Below are 22,961 nucleotides of genomic sequence, written 5' to 3'. Positions count from 1 at the left end.
GAATAATGTTCCATGTGAGGATATATCACTCACCAATAGACTGATATCATGGGTAATGATTATAAATGATACTGCAATTAGACTTGGCATATTTCCACATGCAATGTGAAATCAGTATGTGAAAGAGAAGAGAGTGCCGTATGGTAATTATTTTATTATTTTTTTGAGGGAACTCTTCAGTGGCTTACTAATTAACATTTCCACAACATCGTGTAAAGGTTGCTGGAAAATTGTTCTCTTTTTTTGCTCTTTACTGATAGTCATTCTAACAAGGCAGCATCTCATCTCATGTCACCTCACCTCATCTAAGACAACTTAGTCAGAAGCAGCGGTAAGGTGGTGACTTACTACTTGAAGCAGAGAAAGGTATCCGAGGCCCACGTTGTCGAAGTTGACTTTCACATTTTTCCACCTGGCCGTCTGATTGCTCTCGATGAGTGCTTGGCATTCACTGTAGTTGTTGACCACGCTCACGTCAAACATTTCCCCGGTGGTGTAGTTGATGCAGTGATAGAACTTGCCAGCAAAGAGATTCACTCCCATGATACTGAATATTAACCAAAAGATCAGGCAGACCAGAAGTACGTTCATAATGGATGGGATGGCGCCTAGGAGAGCGTTTACAACAACCTGGCGTGGGAGGAGAAGGAAGAAACCCGTGAAAAGGTAAGGATTTATGCTCACTTACTTTCAAGTATTATTAGAAACCAATGATTTCTGCTTGGGAAATGGCTCGGCCGTGGTGAGCACTGTTGCTCTTCTAGATGACCAAGGCTGGGTTTCTGGTACCCATGTGAAGTGGCAAACATTCTCCTGTGACTCCAGTGTGGAGGATCTAACACTCTTTTCTGAGGGCATCTGAATACATGCGCTGCACATACATATATTCAGGCACACAAACATACACAGAATAGAAACAAATAAACACATCTTGAAGAAGAAAGGAGAGAGAGATTAATAAGTGTAGTATTTCCTGCGCAAGAGGATCTAGGTTTGCTTCTGAGCACCTGAATGGAGGTTCGGAACTGTCTGTCACTCCAGTTACAGAGACCTGAACACCCAGTTCTGAGACCGCTACACATACACATAAATAAATACAACTATTCTCAAAGTTCAATATTGGGTAGAAATATACAATACCTTAACCTCAGAATCTTTCATTTGTTTGGATTTTGAAACAGGGTTTCTCTATCTGGCCCTGGATGTGTTGGTTCTCACTCTGTAGAGCAGGCTGGGCCTCAAACACAGAGATCGACTTGCCCCTGCCTCCCAAATGCTGGCATCAAAGGCATGTGCCATCATGATGCAGCACAGACATTTTTAAATCCTAAAATTCTGAAGAATATGAAATGAATTTTATACTTTTCCTTGGGGTGTGAATGCATATATTACTATCCATAAGGAACAGGGGTGATTGCAAACAAATAAATAAGGCCAGGGGGGGGGGGGTGGTGGTCATGCATCTGTGAGCTCCTCACTTGAACAAAACCAAGGTTAAAATTGGAAACATACAATTATTTTTTGAGATAGGGTTTCTCTGTGTACTCCTGTGTCCTGGAACTTACTCTGTAGACCAGTCTGGCCTCAAACTCAGAAATCCACCTGCCTCTGTCTCCCAAGAAAGGTGTGTGCCACCATCGCCTGGCTTTTTTGCTTGTTTGTTTGTTTGTTTTGTTTTAAACATACAATTTCAAACTAAGTATTGGTGGGAACAGTGTGACAGAGCACATCTCTGTCATACACAAAGCCTGGGATTTGGTTCCACAGAGGGGAAAGAGAGAGAGAGAGAGAGAGAGAGAGAGAGAGAGAGAGAGAGAGAGAGAGGTATTGGGACTATATGAAGGATGAATTTGACACAGAAAAAACGTGAAACACATTCTAATAAGGAATATAACACCCCTTTAAAAAATTAAAGTCACTTCTTCAAAAATAAGGGTTTTTTAATTCTTAAAGAGAAATAAAAAACCCAACAACTCAACAACTAGCCAACCATTTCTTCCTAGCAAACATATCTAGAAAAAACATATCCAAACATGCTTATACACCAACACTCAGCATTAGTCTGTGCTTGTGGTTGTAACACACCAATGAAGTCTAAATAACCTTTTATTTTCGTTTTTCCTTTTGTCTTGATGTATAAAGAGTTTTTGGGACAGGGTGCCACTTTGTGGCTCAGCCTGGCCAGGAACTGGCTATGTAGGCTGGTTGTCCCATGTCACTGCCTTAAGTTTCTGAGTTCTAGAATTAGAGGAAACTGTTTTAAGCATATCAAAAAGCACCCATTTCTACAAGCTCCAAGGTTTTGTTTGTTTCTTTATTTTGTTTTAAGAACTCAATACCATGGAGACAAGGTACAATCATTTTCTCGGTGGTGATGGTATGCGTTCTTGGGCTTTTGTCCCAGGGGATGACAAATGTCAGCACAATTTCCTCCTTTGTACTACCTTTCTAAGGGAAAATTATGTTTCCACAGCTGGCCTGCTTTTTAGACATCTCAGTCTGTGGTTAAAAACTAAATTCAGACTTCAAAAGGCACAAAGTGCAGCCCTATTTATAATAGCCAGAAGTTGGAAAGAACCCAGGTATCCCTCAACAGAAGAATGGATGCAAAAAGTGTGGTATATCTACACAATGGAGTATTATTTAGCCATTAGAAACAATGAATTCATGAAATTCTTAGACAAATGGACGGAGCTGGAGAACATTATACTAAATGAGGTAACACATTCTCAAAAGATCAATCATGGTATGCACTCACTAATAAGTGGATATTAGCCTAGAAAATTGGAATATCCAAAACATAATCCACACATCAAATGAGGTACAAGAAGAACGGAGGAGTGGCCTGGTTCTGGAAAGACTCAGTGTAGCAGTACAGAGCAAAACCAGAACAGGGAAGTGTTAAGGGGTGGGTGGGAGAACAGGGGGAGGGAAGAGGGCTTATGGGACGTTAAGGGAGTGGGGGGGCCAGAAAAGGGGAAATCATTTGAAATGTAAATAAAAAATATATCGAATAAACAAAAGGCACAAAGTACACAATACGGTACACCAAAGACATGCTGAGTCACAATTGGGTAGTTTTAAATTACATCAAGGAAGATGGCCTGCACATTTGGAAGTAGAGGGGGAGATAAGTCACCTTGATTCCTGTCAGCAACCTATGAGATATGATCAACCATTCCCTAATGAAAATGAAGGAAGTAACAGCATCAGGCATTGTGCTCTGTGAATCAAATGATGGGCGCTGGATACAATATTGATTGGTCTGTTGGTTATGTGAACATAAAGATGAGAACTCCATATGGATTTGGCCTTTTACTTTAGAAACTGTCAGGTTGTTCTTAGTTATACTTCCACCAGATTCTAAGATGGTTGGTCTTACCCTCATTCCTTCAAATCGGGATAAGGCTCGGAGTGGCCTCAGTGCTCTTAATGTTCGGAGGGATTTGATGGCACCAAGTTCTGAATAGCCCAAGGCATTCGCAGTCAAGCTAACCAGGGAGACCTATACAAAAAAGAGCACACAGTTGATTAAAAGTTATAGATAAGAGTCCACACATCACAGCATTCCTATATGGAAAAAACAAGCAAGTAGTTCACAAACTTGGGTGAGTTTCCATATCGTGTTTGTTTTTTTTTAATTTATTGATATATTTATTTACATTTCAAATGATTTCCCCTTTTCTGGACCCCCACTCCCCGAAAGTCCCATCAGTCCCCTACCCTCCCCCTGTTTTCCAACCCAACCCTTCCCACTTCCCTGTTCTGATTTTGCTCTATACTGCTTCACTGAGTCTTTTCAGAACAAGGGGCCACTCCTCCGTTCTTCTTGTACCTCATTTGATGTGTGGATTATGCTTTGGGTATTCCAGTTTTCTAGGTTAATATCCACTTATTAGTGAGTGCATACCATGATTCATCTTTTGAGTCTGGGTTACCTCACTTAGTATGATGTTCTCCAGCTCCATCCATTTGCCTAAGAATTTCATGAATTCATTGTTTCTAATGGCTGAATAGTACTCCATTGTGTAGATATACCACATTTTTTGCATCCACTCTTCTGTTGAGGGATACCTGGGTTCTTTCCAACTTCTGGCAATTATAAATAGGGCTGCTATTTGTTAAAAACACCGAGAGCTATAGCAGAAAGGCCATGCTCTGTCTGTTTTGCCCCCTGTGCCTCCTTTTTAGATCAGAGAGAGGGGAGAGGGGAGGAAAAGGGGGATGGGAAGAGGAAGAGGGAGAGAGAGAGGATGTAGATTCAATGGGGAGGGAGGCGGGCAGGTGGAGAGAATGTGGGAGGAGTTGCAGGAGGGGAGACTATGATCAATATAATATATTGTGTGGAAAAATCTATTTTCGATAAAAACTATTGAGAGCTGGCAGTTTGATTTAGTTAAGTTTAGTAAAAGGCCTGAGAATTTACATTTTTAAAAAAGTTCACTTGAAAAGCAATAGTACTGATTGATGAATGACAGCTTGAGAATCATCATAGAACATATAAAATTAGTGAATGAAAAAAAAGGCTGAGACCTTAGTGCACCTAAAGGTGTGGTTTTTTTTTTTTGGTTTTGTGTTGTTTTGTTTTGTTTTTATTGAATATGTTCTTTATTTACATTTCAAGTGTTATCCACTCTCCCAGTTTCCCCTCTGGAAACCCTTGTTTTGTTTTTTAGATCCCTAGTGCTCTTAGTAAAAATTCTAAAATCTGGAAAAAAAGAAATAAAAGCTGTTGCAGACATCACTAAAACACCTGATTACCTTTGCAGACTGGGAACTTTATGTGAACTCAGAAATGATATCTTGTTCTAAAGTACATAAAAATTTGAAAATCAGATAAGCAGAAGTAAATGCATGATGTGGTTTAAAAGTATGGTGATAAGTATTTAAAAATGTTTTCTTAAAAAAACAACAAAAGTAAACGGAATTTCTTTTATAAAACTTGTGCTTATTTAAGCTAATTGTGTGTGTAAAATCTGAATTAAAGAAAGAAACAAGGTACAAAAGTCAATTTCTAAGCTTTGTAAGTCTTCTCCTCATAGATAACTGAGGAACAAATTCTCTGAATAGTCAAGAACCATGAAGGCTTCCTGTAGGAAAGCCAGGAGAACCTACAGTCCTTTACATTCTTGGGAGACAGAACCCAAAGGAGAGGCACATATTAAAGGATGAAAGACAAGTTAGACAAATGAAAGATGTTCTGAACAGGGGGCCGAACTATTTAAAAAAGTGAAGTGGTAGAAACCAAGGCACTTTCCGTTTGTTGTTTAGCTACAGTTGAAAAAGAGATGTGTCTGGTCTTCCTGGCTCACCATAAAAATGTTCAATCTTCTGCGCATTTGTTTATATTTGCAATAATCCCCTTTGGGTTTCAGGGTTCACACCCTCACCAGCTTCTCTCCATAACACAGCAAGTCCATCTCCCTGCTTCCCTAGATCCAATTCTTCAACATCTTCCTCTCCACTATATCCATACACTTATAATTCTTTGATGATATAATGGGCTCCTTAAACACTTGTCTGATTTGTCTTTGTTACTTTGCCTTCCATTTACAGATCATCATACCTTATTCCCTGCACTCCATGCTCACCCTCAAGGACCAAGACTTCTTGGCTTGAGGCATCAGAGTTGGCACAGGTGAGTGTCCCTCTCTCCTCTGGACCTACTGGCATTCTTACCCCTCAAATCCTGATTCACGATACAAGAAAAAAACCTCCCCTCAAGGGAAGCCAATGACTGTACATTTGTCCTTTCTGGTCAAGCTTAAGCTCCAATGAAATGACATTTCTATTTACTGCGCCATAAGAAAAAAGACCATCAGAGAACATGTTTTACTTAAAACAAAGTATCAACTAATTTAAAATTCAATTGTGAGAATATTCACAAATCTAAAATAGTAGCTATCAGGCAGCAAGAAAATTAATTTTATTTTTGGCTTTCTTTATAGTTAATTAATGTGGATATAATGTCTTACCCTTTTTCATATATTAAATATGAGATATGCTATCATGAAGCTACTGATCTGTCACAATTACAGACAAAGGTGGAAAGAACAGTGTCCTCTATAACCTATAACACAAAATTGGTGGAATTTGTGACACACTTATTTTGTTATTTGTAATGGTCAAACAGATAAATACATATGGCTTTACTCTTTGCTTATGCTCTTTCTGCATTTCAAGATTTTGAATGTACTTTGAGAAGTTACATTTATGGTTAATTTACCATATTCAATTATTTTAAATATGTCTATGTTCTATCTCACTATCTTTAAACATTAACACAAGTTAAATACTTCAAAGATTGCTTAGCCAATCTGCTTTCAACCACCAGATAAACCCATGGTATAACTTTGCTTTGAACTTCACATGTAAGTAATAGTCTATGTATGGGACAAATATTTTTCAGGAGGCACACATGCAGTCAAATTACTATTGCTGAAGATGCTTGTGAAGAATTGTAACAACTCTGATTTTATGAAATTGAAGAATTAAACAACAAAGAAAACAATCTTGCTTCTCCTGCAGAGCTTAAAATTTCATATACTGATTTGAATGTTATTTTCAAACTAAGTCACCAAAATCACGTGGCACTTAAAATCGACAAAGCATGTCTCAGTGTACTTCCACTGGAGAAGAAAAAAAAGATAGCATTTGTATTTGGACTGAAACAGCATTTTGTTTCCCTGAGTTCCTGCTTTGGGCCACTTGAAACAGCCAGGACTAGTGCTAATCACCACCTGCCAAGAAACAGAGAAGGAAACAGCAGAGTACTCACATCAACGATCAGAAAGTCCAGCCAGCACCAGGCATTGGTGAAATACATCTGGAAACCATATGCAACCCACTTTAGAAGCATCTCCAGGATGAAGATGTAAGTGAAAACCTTGTCAGCATACTCCAACATGGTCTTGATGGTCTTTCGCTGCTCGATATAAATGTCTTCAAAGGCCTAAATGAATGGAAGCACACTATTGCATTTCATTGTCATGAACAGTTTCTACGTTGTCATGTATTGGGAAAAAAATGATGCAAGGCATCTTTGGTGAGGGGCTGGAGGGTCATTATGCTGCCCTGATGTCACAGTTATCTGTGCATGTGAAGAGCACCTGGGCTTTGTAGGCTACCAGAGAGGCTCATGTCATTTTCAAGTCTGAATGTTGAGAGCATCCCCAAGGAGTTTAAGATTTGTGAGAGAAGGCCAAACATTGTTTTCTTAAGCAAGAAGTGACATGTTATTTAGAAGAAGCTCAAAATCCAAAGTCATTGGCAACTCCCTCCCAGGATTGTGTAAATATATGACAAGGAGTGTCCTAACCCATGGAAAGGAGGGAAAGATTTTCTCACTTTCTCCAGCAGTTGTGGGTGTGCCTGGAAGCTGCTGTCCTTGTGCAGCATTTAAGAAAGAAAGGGTGTGGTCATTTTCCAGAAGCCCCAGGCCTTGAATGAAAAGACCATTTTACACAATCTTTTTTTTACAGAAAACATTAACACAGAGTGTGCATGGTGGCCCAGATCAAAGAACAAAGAAAGTTTTGTTTTTTGAGGACAAGGGATCCAGGTTTATGACTGGGCTCGGCACAAGTGCTACAGAGTACTACAGAGCTTGGTTTGTCCCTGAAGCAGAAAGCACCCTAGAGGCCAGCTCCAGTGGGAGTATGCACTCGTGCTTAGAAGGACTGTGATTGGATGTACCAGGCAAGGTCACGCCCTGGAACGTAGGATGTAGGACTGAAGTCAATTCAGAAGTGGGCTCGAAGGACTCCAGAAGCAGTGCAGTCATATTCCTAAAGAAATGTATTCACAAACACTCAGCAAATTAAAAGGAAAAGGAACTCACCTACCTTCACACCACAATATGGGAAAATAGGTCCCTTTGTTTCTGTTATATTAATGAGTATTTGATTAAATTACTCATTCTGTTAGATGAGATCAGATGCAAACTAGGTTTGTATTGCTTTTAAAGAATAAGTTACCGGACTTGTCACCACTCTAGGTGGCTGGCAAGTGACTGGTATGAATAAGTCAGGTGACTTCTTCTAGCACAGGGCTTCTATTTAAGCAGATCTCCACTTTAGCTGGCAAACCCATATCTTATGTGCTTCGCCCTTCTGAAGAAGAGGTACTAATCTTTCTCATTGCCCATGGATGTCCAGCAGACACTAAAATCTGTTTCTTAAATAAGAAAACAGTTGCATTTATACTGTATTATATACAGTAGATGCTAGAAAGGATAACAATGGCCCTGAGAACAAAAGAATAAAGATCCTATGAAAAATAAACTGCCATTGGTACAAATCAGAGAGATTCTTTTTGCAACAGTATGCGAATACACAGTGTCTGAGAGTGATTCTATCCGGCTTCCCCAGAGAGAGCGGTATAAACTGTTCTTTCGAGCTCCTCCACACACATCTTTCCCCAACATTCTAATGTATGAATGGGTAAAGTGAAGTCCAATGGCCAGGAAGGGGAAATGATGAGGGGGCAGGCCCTGCATCACCTACCAGAGCACCGCTGCTGAGCAGAATCATGAAGACAATGAAGGTTTCAAACCAGTTGTGCTCTACTATCTTGTAGCATGTTTTCCTCAAGTTCCACCAGAGTTTGCCTTTGCCCTCTTCTATGCTTATCTGGCAGCACTTGAACTTTCTCACACAGTCTAAAATCAGTGAGAGTGGATAAAGGAAAGGCCATTAGTTACTCTTTGTGCATCTTTGGGAAGGTAGAACATGCACCTATATTATTACCTCATAGTGCAGTATAAACAACTTTACTTTAAAGATGGCTTCTGCTTACAAAAGTCAACATCAGCAGTAGAGCCTTTAAGTAATTTCCTAAATGAGCATTTATTTTATATGTGTATAACTATATTATAATATGTTGTAAACCATACAAATACAGAAAAACATAAACTAAATGCCACAGCTTATCTTTCTGTTCTGCCATTTTCCCAGGGGCAACTCCTCTACAAACATGACATGCATTTGAACTCTTAGTCATTTCATAACACAGTATAACTTCTTCATCTAACCATAAGACTTGAGAAAGATTTCATTATGCTTCTTTCTATAACATTATGGGAACTTATATAAGTGTATACTATTATTGGATAATTGGGTTGTTTTGTTTCTGATAATTATCCACAACCATACAATAAGCACCTTTGTGTAGGTTGGGAGGTACTAGGTTAAAGACTTGCCAATAATATTTGTTGAAGAGCTTTTGTATCAAAAAATTATACTTGGAAAAACATAAGATTTTAATATGTAAATGACCTTGCCCTTGGGGAATGCCCGTTTTAGTGGGAGTGAGTTTTTTCAACAAGTTTTACAGTCACAGAAAATATTTATCTTAAGACATAGTCTTATAAAGGCTCATCAATAATGCTTAGTTTCTGAATTCTATGGAATAAAAGACTTGAGTCTAGATCTTGGAAACTGTAGGACTCCTATTAATAACATGAAGTTAGAAGAAGTAATTAAGAAATGTGAACCACAGTTAATGACAGGCAAGTCTGAGCATCATTTGCAAGGCATTAGCTCAAGGTCAAGCTCAAGGTCAAGCCCTAGGAAGCAGCTTAGCATTGAGGATTTTATGTGGTTTGATATTCATGGCTATTGTTATAGGCTATAACTGACCCTCATCTGAAATGATGCAATCTTGGCTTTCTTTAGAGAATCCTTCCGAAAATATTCTGATGATGATAATGTCGTCATATAAAAGTAAACAATATTTCAGCGTTTCTACATCTTTCATCTTTGTTCAAAACTCACAAAAGTATTTGACTTAGATTGATATTCAAGGTCAGAACAAAATGTACATTTATGCATTAGTACACTATAGTCTGAGCACACAGTAAATAATGGATTATTTCCATACTCCTTTTTCAAAACCTTAACAGTTATGAATTTGATTTAGCCATCTCTCTTTCCTGTTAGCTAATATAGAAGGCCAGAGAGTAAATTGTGCTGGTTAGGTGTTTTTTTGTTTTTTGTTTTTTGGTTTTTTTTTAGTTTTTTTTTGTTTGTTTGTTTTTTGGTTTTATTTTTTGGCAACACACATTCACATCATCTGGGGAAAAGGAACTACAACTGAGAAAATGTTACTATCTGATTGGTGTATATGCAAATATGTAGAGCATTTTCTTGATTAATCCTTGATGTGGGAGGGTCCAGCCCAATGGAGTGTTGCAACCTTTCAGTTGTGGTCATGTGCTAAGAACAGATACTACACTTGATCTTAGTCAAAAGGCTGAGAAGCGGTCATGTGCTAAGAAAATGAGAAGATCAAGCTAGTAAGCCAGATTTCTCCATGGCTTCTCCTTCAGTTCTTGCCTCTTTGATTCTGTCTTGACCTCCTGCCTTGCCTTCCTTCATGGTGTACTGTGACATAGAAATGTAAGCCTAATAAACCTTTTCCTCTCCAGTTTGCTTTTGGCCAGAATGTTTTATCACAGCAAGAGAGAACAGACTGATATAGCAAGTGGCAGCATATTTTAGAGTTGATCATACCTTCAAAAGCAAAAGGAACCAATTACACAAACCAAACCCGTAGTCAGAAAAAACTGCCTTTGGTTTGAAATTTAAAACAAAACAAATAAATGTGTCATTGTTAAATAGATAGACATGGGTTGATTAGAGACAGATGATAGAGAGATACAGACAGGTGATAGGAAAGATGGAGAGACAAGAGAAGGCTCCTGACAACCTGACTGTTTGCTTACCTTCTGTGAAACAGGCTTCTGGCTCCAGGGACTCCTCTGGCTCAGCCTCCGGCTGCTCTCCCTCTGCTGGAGCTCCTATATCAACTGTGCTTCCCTCAGATGAACTAGTTGCATTCAATTTCTGAAAACCAATCCCACAGAAAAGCTTTTAAACATGTTCTCTAATCCAAACTTTAAAAATTCCTAAGGTGTACCCCCCAGTCTTCTGTATGCATTCTCTTGATCTGCAATTTAAGAATTACTTAAATATAATGCCAATCTGCTTTGGGAGAGGTGGGGGTCACAAGATTAGATCCAGCACTGTAGAATATCTTTGTTTTTTTTCTTTCTTTAAACAGTGCTTAAATAACTTTTGTATAAGCCCATCTATATGGTTTCTGAAATAGATTTCTATAGAAAGCTTATGCAAGCTGCTAGCCATATGGCCACTGAGATCTTGCTTTGGCAAATTCATTTGTAAATTATATAGCTTATTTTATTCTAAAATTGTGACCCAACCAATAAAAGCTGCACAGTGTATTTTCATGTCAAATGTAGAAAAGGTTTGGTCAAGTGCACATAAACAGCAACAATCTACATTTACCCACTTTTCATTGACATGAAAACATAGACTACTGGTTATTATTAAAGACATTCTATAACTTTCTATTTGGGAGAAGAGCAGCACATTGTTAGCTAGATAGCAAGAGCAGGTATCTCGCATTCTCTTTGGCCAATGCACTCCTGGGTTTCATTGTGCATTTGGAAACTACCTGTTACTTTGGCACTCTTGCCTGTCCTCTTAGAAATGGCAGAAATGGATTACTGCCTCTTGTTTTGTTTCCTTTGGGTTAAATAACAATCATCCAAAGGGAACTAGAATAAAAAGGCATTGTCTCACATGTTGACACACATACACTCAATCCAGGTCAGTCTATCCTTGGGGATCAAAGTAAAGTGCATCCCCATCGTAAACCTGATCTTAAGATGCCCAGGCATGGTGCAGGGCCAGGTGTGAGTGCCACATGGAACCAGAGTAGTTTAGGCCACAGCATTCTCGAACCTGTTACAATGTTATTCCCATTAGTGCATAACATTAGGAGATGGCTGAGCTGAGGAAGCTCTTTTACCAAGAGGATGAGGGAAGCACATGAGAGAATGAACACTGACATATGGAACACTGTAATCAAGTGGCAGCTAGAGTTTGTACTGGAAAGATTCTACTCATTGTTTGGATAAGAATAATATGGATTTCCCCTAATATGATGATTCCTTTATTTATGAAAATAACTATTTTATGAAGTGTTGACTTACTGTGTATTGAATTCATATGAAGAAAGTATTATGTACATTTATATGAGGTTAAAATGTCTTTACTTTAATAATACCAATAGATGATGCAAAAATATTACATACTTTTGCTTTCTAAGACTCAGGCTTGTGATTACTTTAAATTTTATCTAACGAAAAATACAGTTAAAAGCTAGGAATTGACTTTCTCCTTACTGCACATTTTATGCCATCAAAATTTGAATATATATTTTGTTCTTTAATGAAACACCAAAATACTCTTTATTAAAAATATTTCCAAGTTTTCAGGTTGTTTTTGCCCCTAATTTTATTTCCTTTCTTTTAGGTCTGACTCTCTTCCATAAGTATTCTTGGGTTTGGAGTCCTGTTATTGACACCTAAAACATTCAACACTTGTGGAAATTCATCTAATATCAAGTTGTTATACCTCAGAGGCCTGACAGTACAGGCTTTGCAATTTATAATCTTTTGAGACACAGCACAGATAACCAGGCATATTGAACTATAGTTATATCTGACCTCACTACATACAATAAGAATGGAAAATATTCTTTTTAATAATGTGGATAACACTGGAAATGCAGAACAGAACCCTCGATATAAAAATGCTGGTGTATCTTTATGTGCTCACTCTCAGCATCAGTGTAACAGTTGATTTCATTGACATCTTGGCAGGTTCTAGAGTCACACAGGAGACATACCTCTGAGCTTATCTGTGAAAGAATTCCTAGATGGGATTAACTGAGGCAGGAAGACTCACCCCTTACATGGACAGCACATCCCATGGGCTGGGGTCCTAACTAAATAAAAAGTGAAGGTGAGCTGAGAGCCAGCAATCATGGTTCTCTGCCTTTTGACCATGCATGCTATGTGACCATTTGTCTCATACACTGGCCACTATACCTGCCTTCCTTTGACGGACCAAATCCTCAAACAGTGAACCAAAACACATCTATGCTTCCTTAAGTTGCTTCTTGAATATTCCATCAAGCAATAGGAAAGTTAACTAGCATAGATACTCAATAAGTAATGTTCAGTAATGAATGTATAGGAGGTTGTATAGTGAAAGACTTAACAGAAGAAAGCCTTGTACTGTATGATGAGGAGCAGTTACCACATAAAATGTCCGAGGAAATCATGGTTCAAAATCTTCAAAAGTTTCCACAGGATCCCTGCTATCACTCTGGGTTGTACATATTTTAGAAAATGTCATAGCAACCTGTGTCACTAGCACCCATTCAGCTTTTCATTGTCTTGTCATCATTGGCTTTCCTCCCTTTTATGAGTCCCTCCAGTTCCTGATTTCTTCCATTCCACCATTTCCCTAACGTAGATATTCTGGACGTTTCAAAGCTTCCTGTGATTTACCACTCACTCTGACCTCTCATGAAGCATAGGCTAATGTATTTCAGAGAGAGAAACTCAAGTCTTGCCAACATACCTGTAAGATACTTGGGGAGCAAGAATGGTACCCTAAAGCCCATGGGTGAGGTAATAACAAACACAGTTCAGGCCTCGGAGCTGGCTTTCAAGTTCCAATTGGCTTTTCAGTGAATGAACAACATGAAGCCAATCACTTGCTTTCAATAGCTTGTTGAAATTAAGGAAGTATCAAAGAATGTCAATTTCCTTTATTCAGAGTTCATTATACCCCAGTGTAAAGGAGAATTCTCTTCATGTGTTTTTTTTTGTTTGTTTTTTAGTAATTACAGGACTTATATGTTAAAAACTTATTCAAGGAACCTTAGTATTTTCTCTTCATCAAAGTATAGTGAAATAGAATATACACAATTCCTTTTAACACAATGAGGCACCTTACTACCAATAAGGAAACAATAGCACTATTTTACTGAACTTCAAATGTCAGGTCATTCCCTTTACACAAAGTACAATTTAAGATGTATTTTGTGTTTCTAGAATATGTGCATTACCTGCTTTAACTTTGGGGCAGAAAACTGTGTTTTTGACATTAGCATATCCCTTTCACCTGTTATCAATGCTTGTCCTTAGTGAGTGTTTCTTGTGTCAATGAATGAGTGACCTTGTGGTCCACTTATGGACTTCAGCTGCTACTGATTCTAATGCTTCCTGTCTGATTCCTCTACATTCAAAGGGATATCATTAACTGCAAAGTATTAAGATTCCTTGAAGAGTCGGGTATACTAAAATGTTGACCAACAATTCATGAAACTGAGAGCACTGTCTGAAAATCAGGCTGCCAAGAATCCCTAACTAGGAGTCTCTAAGGTCAGCTATCAGGACAATTACTATCAAATCAGCTGTTTGATTGTTTTCATTTCCCGTCTTTCTACACTAAATCTGTAGATCTGCTGCTCCACAGTGAATGAAACCTCTCTAGGAGGAGCTTCCATCTCATCTTCCTCAAAGTGAAATAGCATCGTGCCTTCCGCATGCTGTCGGTGTGCACACTTTTCCATGTGGTGCTTGGTTTACTACAGCAAAGACCATGCTGCACATTGAGGTTTGGCACCACTATCCAGAGGGCTTAGTCACTTTGTCAATGTCAGAATTAATTAGTGGCTATGCCCTAGACTTTCTGCATTCTATTCTTCTACAATGTTCTAGGAAGTTTCTCTGATGATTCACAAGTAAACTCAACCTTAAATCATCTGGAAGATTTAGTGGAGTGGATATGTGATTCAATGCTGTAGTTTAGAGATGGTGTTTAGAATACTGCTGACTTCTATGAATCATAACCAAGAACCTCAGTGTCAACTCACATCTTACTCACAGCTCCTATCTATGTTAATGCAGTATGAGGGAAAACATACATTGGAATATCTCATGAATAAAAACCTTATCATAAATTATACTCAAAATGTATAAAAATATCATTAGTAAAACCTTTCTTTATAGCAACTCAATGATTCTTGTTGTATGGGAATTAAATGTCACCATTTTAATAAGGTATGTGGGTTGAATGTATTAACATTCCACAACATTAAATGAATTAACATAAAAATCATCAGTATCAGATGAGTTCCTGATGAACCTGATCATAGTGCCTATTTGCCACTTAGAGCTGTCAAGTGGATATCATTGTAAATAACCGTAGGAGCTTATGTCCTTAAATAAGAAGTTTCCATTATAGGCTTTCTGGTAGTGCCCCAGTCTGGGCATTATACACCTTGAAACGTTACAAAGTAAGAAAGCAAACTGTGGGTGTGCTACACATAAGAACAGCTTAAGCAGTTTCCATATTACTACCCATACCTAACTTATCCAGGAAATAAATGGGTAGAAGGGTACTGTTAGAGGGTGTTTGTCTTGTTAGACTTGAATGCAGTACAGGTGCACTATAAGGTTGGGATAATAGAAAGGTCATATAAGAGTAGTCATTGAGGTCTGCTTTATAAACCAGTAGCAATCATGAAGCTATATGAAACAGGTTTGCATAAAAACCACATTTTATGAGCACTTCATTTCAGTGATGTTATTGCTCATTCAAAATACAATATTGAATTTTATTCAAAATTGTATAAGCTGAGAAAGGAAGCATCATGTTTCATTTAATAATCTATTTATACCAAAATGCACTGCTTCATGGTTTGAGGTGAGTATATGTGTGTTGTTTGGACACAGTCATGTGAATATGTGCGTACGTATATGCTAGTTCATGTGCATGTGTGTGTATATATATATGTGTGTGCATGTAAAGATCAGAGGTGATATTGTGTGTTCCTCCATTGCTCCACCTTATTTTTTTGAGTCAGGGTCTCTTACTGAATGGAATTTAGTACCTTGGAGAGGCTGACTAGGCAGAAAGCACCAAACATCCTCTTGTCTCTGTCACTGCTGCACATACATGGCTTTTGCATGGGTTCTAGAGACCCCAGTCTATGTCTGTCATTACACATGTGGAGCAGGAATTTTACCAGCTAAGCCACTGCTCCAGACCCTAGTGTTATGTGCTTTAATTTTAAAGATTATATTTGTGACTTTTATTTTCTATATCAACAATAAGTTATTGTTAAACTTGTTAGTGTCAAACTACTAGCCTTTCAGAAAGTAAATAATTTTAAGCATAATTAAGTCCTGATAGGAGAGAAGTAAAGAAAAGTATATTTCACCTTAAGTATCTCATGTGAACACTTTTTTTTTCTAATTATGAAGTTAAGCTATTATGGTGATTTATCCAAAAAACCATTTTTTTCTGATTGTAATGGGTATTTAATTACAAACTTTAAAACATAGATAAGAGACTTAAATATCTTTCTTGGAGTTACAAAAAAGATCTACATTGTGATGGCCTATCGTTAGCAGATTATCAATGTGTCTGGCCCATTTTTAACTAATATTGTAGATATTTGCTTTATCACTATCACACTGAGAATCTTTCCCACAAGGATTGCTCATTTCATGACAAAAATCATGAGTTATCCCATGATATTTTCCCCAGCCATACTAGCTCAGATCTGACCTACATGCTTCTGCCTCCTTTATGTTCCCGTGACAGAATGTAGTAAGCTCTTTTAGTGTTGAACTACACTTCCCAAAGAGATTCCAAAAGATTTTTAAAAGAGAAATTGAAAATTGTAAGAACCAGTAACAACTAAATTGTTGCTTTATCTATATTCCAACATATTTACTCTTAATAAAATGCCTCAACGCTTCAAAAGGTTGAGTACTTGACTGCCATTTCACCTAAGTGGCTTTTCCTAAAGGAACTGGAAAGTGCACTTTCCAGAGACAAAGGTATCTAACCTTTTAAGAAATTAAAAGCAAATTACCCCAAAGATAATGAAGAATTAGTATATAACAGGGGGAGGACCTGTGTCTTAGATATTTTATACACGGTTCTTCTGATATGTAAGTTCTCACCTGTGAATCAGGAGTACTAGCAATAGAATTTTCTTCCCACATATTAAAGAATGTTTTAATGACACTATGGTATTTCCTCCTTTCAAAAGAGCTCAGTGTGCTTTTATTACGAGTTATTTTACAGTTTTAATGTCACTATTTCTAAGTGATAAAGTATCTTACTAACATTTCTACAAAAGTGATGAAACTGGAAAAGCAACTTGGTTTAAATATCTGTGCCCACAATTGTGAATTTAGTCTTGGATAGTGAAAATGAAAAGGGCTCTCGTCATGATTAGACACAATGTGGAGGTTCCTTCATTAAAAAACAGCAAAGGAGGAGACAAGCGCTCCATGTGATTTTCCTATGGAGGTGTTTATGCAGCAGAATGTATAAAAATACTGTCATGGACTAATTTTGACATGTGCTATGGAGAAGGGGGGAAGAAAAATGAAATCCAGTGGGTAAAGGAGGGGAAGACGAAGGACCTCAGGTCCATTTTCTGAATGGGCACAGCACTTGAAGGTAGGTAGAAGTCTATCTTTGCTTTGTGTTTTTACTTTTGGTGGACTCAAAGCTTATTTCCTTTTCTTTCTTTCTAGGAATTTGAAGAGTAAATATAAACAGAATCTCCAAGAGAATCATTCCACAGGCAAAAGCATTTGGTCAATTGCTAAATAAAGCATTGCCCTTTTCCCTAAAATGAAGTGGATGAAAATTATACCCTTGCTTCTGGCAGCAAAATGCAAACACTTCCATTCATTTACATTATTATCACATTGTAAGTCAGTTGGGAGGTTTGCATGTGGGTGGGGGATTGCTTTAATTTGCATATTACCCTGCAGACACTGAGTAAAATATTCGACAGAACACACTTGCTTGGGATGTATTTTAAAATTTATAGAAGAAAAGAAATATAAAACCAAAGGGGCAGAGAATAGAAAGTTTTGGTTTAGTGTTTTTTTTGGAGAGTATTTACAATCCTCTTCTGGGCTGCTAGCATGTTCTAAACTTGTGACATCATGTGGAAGTTACAAAATCCACGAAGGCATGCACGCTCACTTTCAAATAAGTATATACTCTCTTTTAAAATCTACATAAAGAATTTAGCAACTGAATTCATTTTCCTTAAAACAAAAGAAAAACGTTGGGGTTGTCAGCCTTGCCTGACCATGCTTTAAATGACCCAACCTAGGAGCAGCTGTGCTTATTGTACTGCCAATGGATGGGCAAGGGACGTAGCTGAGTAACATGCAGGCCAGTCAAGTCATTTCGACACTGATTATATTTATATATGCGCAACTTGCTTGGGTAACCTGGGCAAAAGTGGTGGCTCGAGCCTCTGGCTGCTTAAAAAACACCAGAGCGGCATTCTTGATGGCGCCAGCTTGGTCTCACCCCTGTGAGAAGTAAGAATGGTCAGAAGTGAAGGTCACCATAGTACACCACAGAATTTCTCTTTGAAAGATAATCTCTCTAGCATGGATTCAACATTATTCAAAGAGTTAAGAAGAGAAACAGGCATTCAAAAATCATGACATGAATTGCATTAAATATTATCAAAGTAGCGAGGAGTTAAGGCCTTCAGAATTAGGGCATGGATTTGAAATGATATGTTCAAGGCACTCTAGAAAGCTGACAAAGGGTCAAGCGCATTTGGGGAAAGCACAAAAGAGCACTCAATTCAAACAACTCCCAACCTATAAGTCCATCCATTTATCTAACCTTCAAAAAAAAAAGTTGATTTAGATATTGCAAATAGACAGTGCTTCAGGTTTTCCATTAATTCAAGGGTTAGTTGCAAAAACACAACAAAATCATTCGCTGGTACTCATAACCATCTCATAAATCAAATATTGTATTATGCAGACACTGAGCTGGTTAGTTCGGAATCTGCGCTCAATCATACATGGAGGATTTCTGTGTGTAAGCAGGCTGACTGCACACACTTGGCTTAGCCAAGTGTTTAGCACTCTTTTCTACCACAAACTTTTCATCCTTTAACAACAAAACCAACTTTAGGAAACCTGAAAGTAAATCCAAGTCAACCTTAGCATGAGTTAATAGGTCTGGGCAAAATAAATACTATTCGGTTATGATGTTTCTATTTCATTATAGGCAAGATTATAAGACGGTGAGAATAAGAACCTTTCTCCATTCGTTATCTTTTAGTACGTTATCTTTTAGTACGTACTAAAACCACTATTGTGGTGAACTATAAGGATGAATGTGTATACACTGATAAATTATCTACATTTATTTTTAAAATGCTTAGAAAAAATTCATATTAATATCATGAGTTTGGAAAGTGAATATTTGAAAATTAAAATCTAACATTGTCAAACACCTTACTATATAAATGTTACAGTAGATATTTCCTATGTTCTTACAGGGAAGCAATAAATAATAAACAATACTAAATGAATAATAATAAATAACAATAAAAATAAAAAACAATAATAAATAAACAATAAATAATATAACGTATCTAATAGCATTGAAGCCACAGAAATACATACCAAAATATCTCTTCTATTTTAAATTTCCTACCTCCTTGCTTTCTTCCATATCTGATTCACTGCTGAACTCTTCTGTATTTAAGTTCTCAAAGTCGGACTCTCCCACGGCAATGGGCACAGTCACAGTGAGGCTGGGGTTGTTGATGAATGACATGTAGTCACTCTCATCAACCACGTACTTCTCTACACTGCTGCCTATGCCACTGGTCGTCCCGTTTCCATCTTTGAGGTAATTGAGGTCCTTCCCTATTTCTATGGTCGTGTGGTTGGAGATACAACTGTCTTTCTTGTTATTCAGATCTTCAAGGGGTTTGATTTCATCTAAAGCTTTCTGCTTTCTGACAAAGGCTTTCTGAATGAATTCGCGTATCTTCCTTTTAACAAAATCAATCCCCTTCTGCATCCTTCCCACAGCTATCTGGAGGTTGTTCATTTCGTTATCGTCGTCTGTGGCCGCCAGGTTGTCTGAGCTGAAAGAACTGAGGAGCAAGGCCAAGAAGAGGTTCAGAACCTACAAAACAGTGGAGGAAGAGCAATCAGACAGCCTGTTGTTTCCCTTGCTTTAGCTGTAAGACATAAAATAGTCTTCATACATCCCATTAAAGACAAGGTCTCCCAAAACACAGTAAAGAAAAGTAAACGCAAACAAATGACCGGGTGGTAGCAAATAGTACTCACTCTTTATTTTGGGTTCATTTCAAAAATCCCTAAGCTACCATTCTATACTAACTTCATGTCCTGGTGAATCTAAACAACTCCACAGTAAAAGAAACAGCTATTTTGGATGCTTGTTATTTTGATACATATAACCTGTATTTTGTAGGACATCAAATACTTACTGTAATTTGACTCATAAAACTATATATTTAGATGAGATTTGGCCTCTACAGCACTGCAACCTTTTTTCACCTTGGTAACTTGCTATAGTCAATAAAAATACATGTATTGCTAGATCAACATTCCTAATTTTGATGCAAAAATATCCTTGTAGATGCTATAGTTCATGCAAGATTTACAAATACAACAAAGTGGTTGTTGCAAAATAACACCACTGTTATGTTGAATTAAAAATGATGTTGGTGGTAGCACCAGGAATCTTTAAGTCCACAGATTAGGCAGGTTACTAGCAATAGGCAATGCTGGGGGACATGGCTGTCATCATTTTTTAAATCGGGGTTTGGTTGACACAGCCCTCAATTATTCAAACACAGAATCAAAACAAAATATAGTCAAGACCAAATGCAGAGGTAATTAGTTCAAATGTAGAACCTTGTAGACGATTTTAGCTAAAATTCCAGTGCAAATGACAGTGACGTGTTAAGTAAGAGTCAGTGAGAAGAAAAAAAAAAGCCAGGGCTATTCTGTCCTTCTGTCCACCGTGCCATAGCTGCTGACAGCCACATTAAAAGCTCTCTGTTCCTCTACTTCAGAAATTTACTAATACACTTATATGACTCTGACTCATCCTTGAATTTCTTACATGGATGACAAATAGATAAAATAAAAAATAGATTTAAATACTGTTTAAATATTTATCTGTAAGTAAACCTAATTACAGTGCCAGAGTTATTTTTGGATTTAATTTCTTAAGGATTATTGATGAAATATCTTTGTCTATTATATTTTTTATCTGTATCAATGAATCCATCCATATAATGTCTAATATTGGACTTTATTTTCTTGTTTATTTTAATGTTGATAGATATATAATTGACATGCATTTATATAGTAACACTGCATTATTTTGATAGATATATGCATTATTTAGAACAACTTTGACTCAAGAGCCATTTCCAGGGTGGGCATATTGCAGAAGTCTAAATCACCATGGCTCCTGAAATCTTATGTTATAGACAACTAGAAATAATCTCAATATGAAATAACTCTCCCTAAAACATAAAATGTTCTTTAGTCAAACATTGTTAAAACCATATTATCTGTGACCGAATAGGAAAGAAGTATTTTTACTACTTACCACAAGGTTCCCAATCACCATGACCATCATGAAGACAGTAAGACACATGGTCTGGCCCGCGACCTCCATGCAGTCCCACATGGTCTCTATCCACTCTCCACACAGCACACGAAACACGATCAGGAAGGAGTGGAAGAAGTCGTGCATGTGCCAGCGTGGGAGCTCACAATCATTGGAAATCTTGCAGACACACTCCTTGTAGCTCTTTCCAAACAGCTGCATGCCGACCACGGCAAAAATGAAGACGATGATGGCCAACACCAGGGTCAGGTTGCCCAGTGCACCCACCGAGTTGCCAATGATCTTAATGAGCATATTCAATGTGGGCCAGGATTTTGCCAACTTGAAGACTCTAAGCTGGAAAAAAATAATACAAGAATATTGTTAATGCCTGGCACTGCAGAAACATCAACAGAACTAGATAGCAAATCTATCTCAACTATAGAAAGATGGAATATTTGTGTAGCAAAGACTTATCTAACAAAATATCAAATATTTTACACACACACACACACACCTACATAAGCTTTTGGAACTGTCTTTTGTTATCATTGTTGTTTGTTTTAACTTAGACATTTAAAGGTCATGTAGATTAATTCACAGAGACTCATTTTCAAAGAAATAAATATATTATTTAACAGTCCACAGTGAATATATTTTTCAGGTTGGTTGAAGATCATGATGTAGGACACACACTGCATAATAAGTTAAAAGAGAAAGGTGAACTTATTTCTTGGATGGTTTACACAATTTCCATCTAGCTGTTCTTTCACTTGCTATAATATTAGAAAGTACTTTTAGGATTTACTAGAAAGAGGCTTAAGCTAAAGGGTGTATTTTTTTTTAAACTTGATGTCTTCAGTAACTAAAGAATGAAGACATTTCAGAGTGTACATATCCTCTTATTGCTATACCTGACAAAGTGGTGGTATTGGTTTGCAGAGGCTCCTGAAGCACCATCCTCAGTTAAATAGCAACAGCATTTATTTCTGATGCTTAAGTAAATGTCATACCGACAGTAGTACATTATTTAATGACACTTAAGTGAATCAGAGGAGTGAGTAGAAGTACCAGGCTGTTTAATTCATTCCAAGAGATAGCTTATATAAAAGAGCCTATTACATTATGCAAGATTAGGTAATGATTCTGTGGTCCCTAGTTCCATACATTGTAGTACTTATCATAAAGATTTGCTAAACATTGCTCTTAAGAAGTCATTCCCCATATAACCTGTCATATAACTACTTATAATTGCCTTCTGTAATTCTTGCATACTTCTTTTTTTCAAATTAGATCCAGAACTCTTGTTGAAAACCAGGGAGAATTAGAATATAGTTCTAAGGATCTCAGGTGAAACTTGAACTTTGAAATTCATAAAGGAAGTCTCAAAGAGACATCAAATCAAAGTTTTAGGATTAATTAGTTGCACAATAAATCACCTATAAGAACCTTTGTTTGGTAACAGCACACAACCTTTGTTATTTGAAGATAAAACCCAGACAAAGGCAGAGCACATACAATAAAACATACCAAAACCTCAAGAGAAATGTGTTAAATGATAGGTAGTCTTCTAATTTTAACAAGAAACCAGTAGTCATGAAATATAGAGATTATATGAAAGATAATTTAGTG

At 37.4% G+C, this 22,961-nt stretch overlaps 1 protein-coding gene and 1 pseudogene across 1 annotated transcript in view; both read right to left on the bottom strand.

Moving 5' to 3' along the window:
- Positions 1-22,961, bottom strand: part of LOC127685411 (sodium channel protein type 2 subunit alpha-like) — an 80,760-nt gene that overhangs the window by 14,195 nt on the left and 43,604 nt on the right. The window contains 7 exon segments of the mRNA XM_052182598.1: positions 349-630; positions 3,383-3,505; positions 6,779-6,952; positions 8,505-8,659; positions 10,724-10,844; positions 19,386-19,865; positions 21,330-21,686. Of these exon segments, the coding sequence (XP_052038558.1) occupies positions 349-630; positions 3,383-3,505; positions 6,779-6,952; positions 8,505-8,659; positions 10,724-10,844; positions 19,386-19,865; positions 21,330-21,686 (1,692 nt within the window).
- LOC127686610 (uncharacterized) lies at positions 10,165-10,263 on the bottom strand (annotated as a pseudogene).

This window comes from Apodemus sylvaticus, chromosome 5 (assembly GCF_947179515.1).
Source record: "Apodemus sylvaticus chromosome 5, mApoSyl1.1, whole genome shotgun sequence".
NCBI classification, from domain to species: Eukaryota; Metazoa; Chordata; class Mammalia; order Rodentia; family Muridae; genus Apodemus; species Apodemus sylvaticus.
This window is presented reverse-complemented; position numbering and strand designations above follow the sequence as displayed.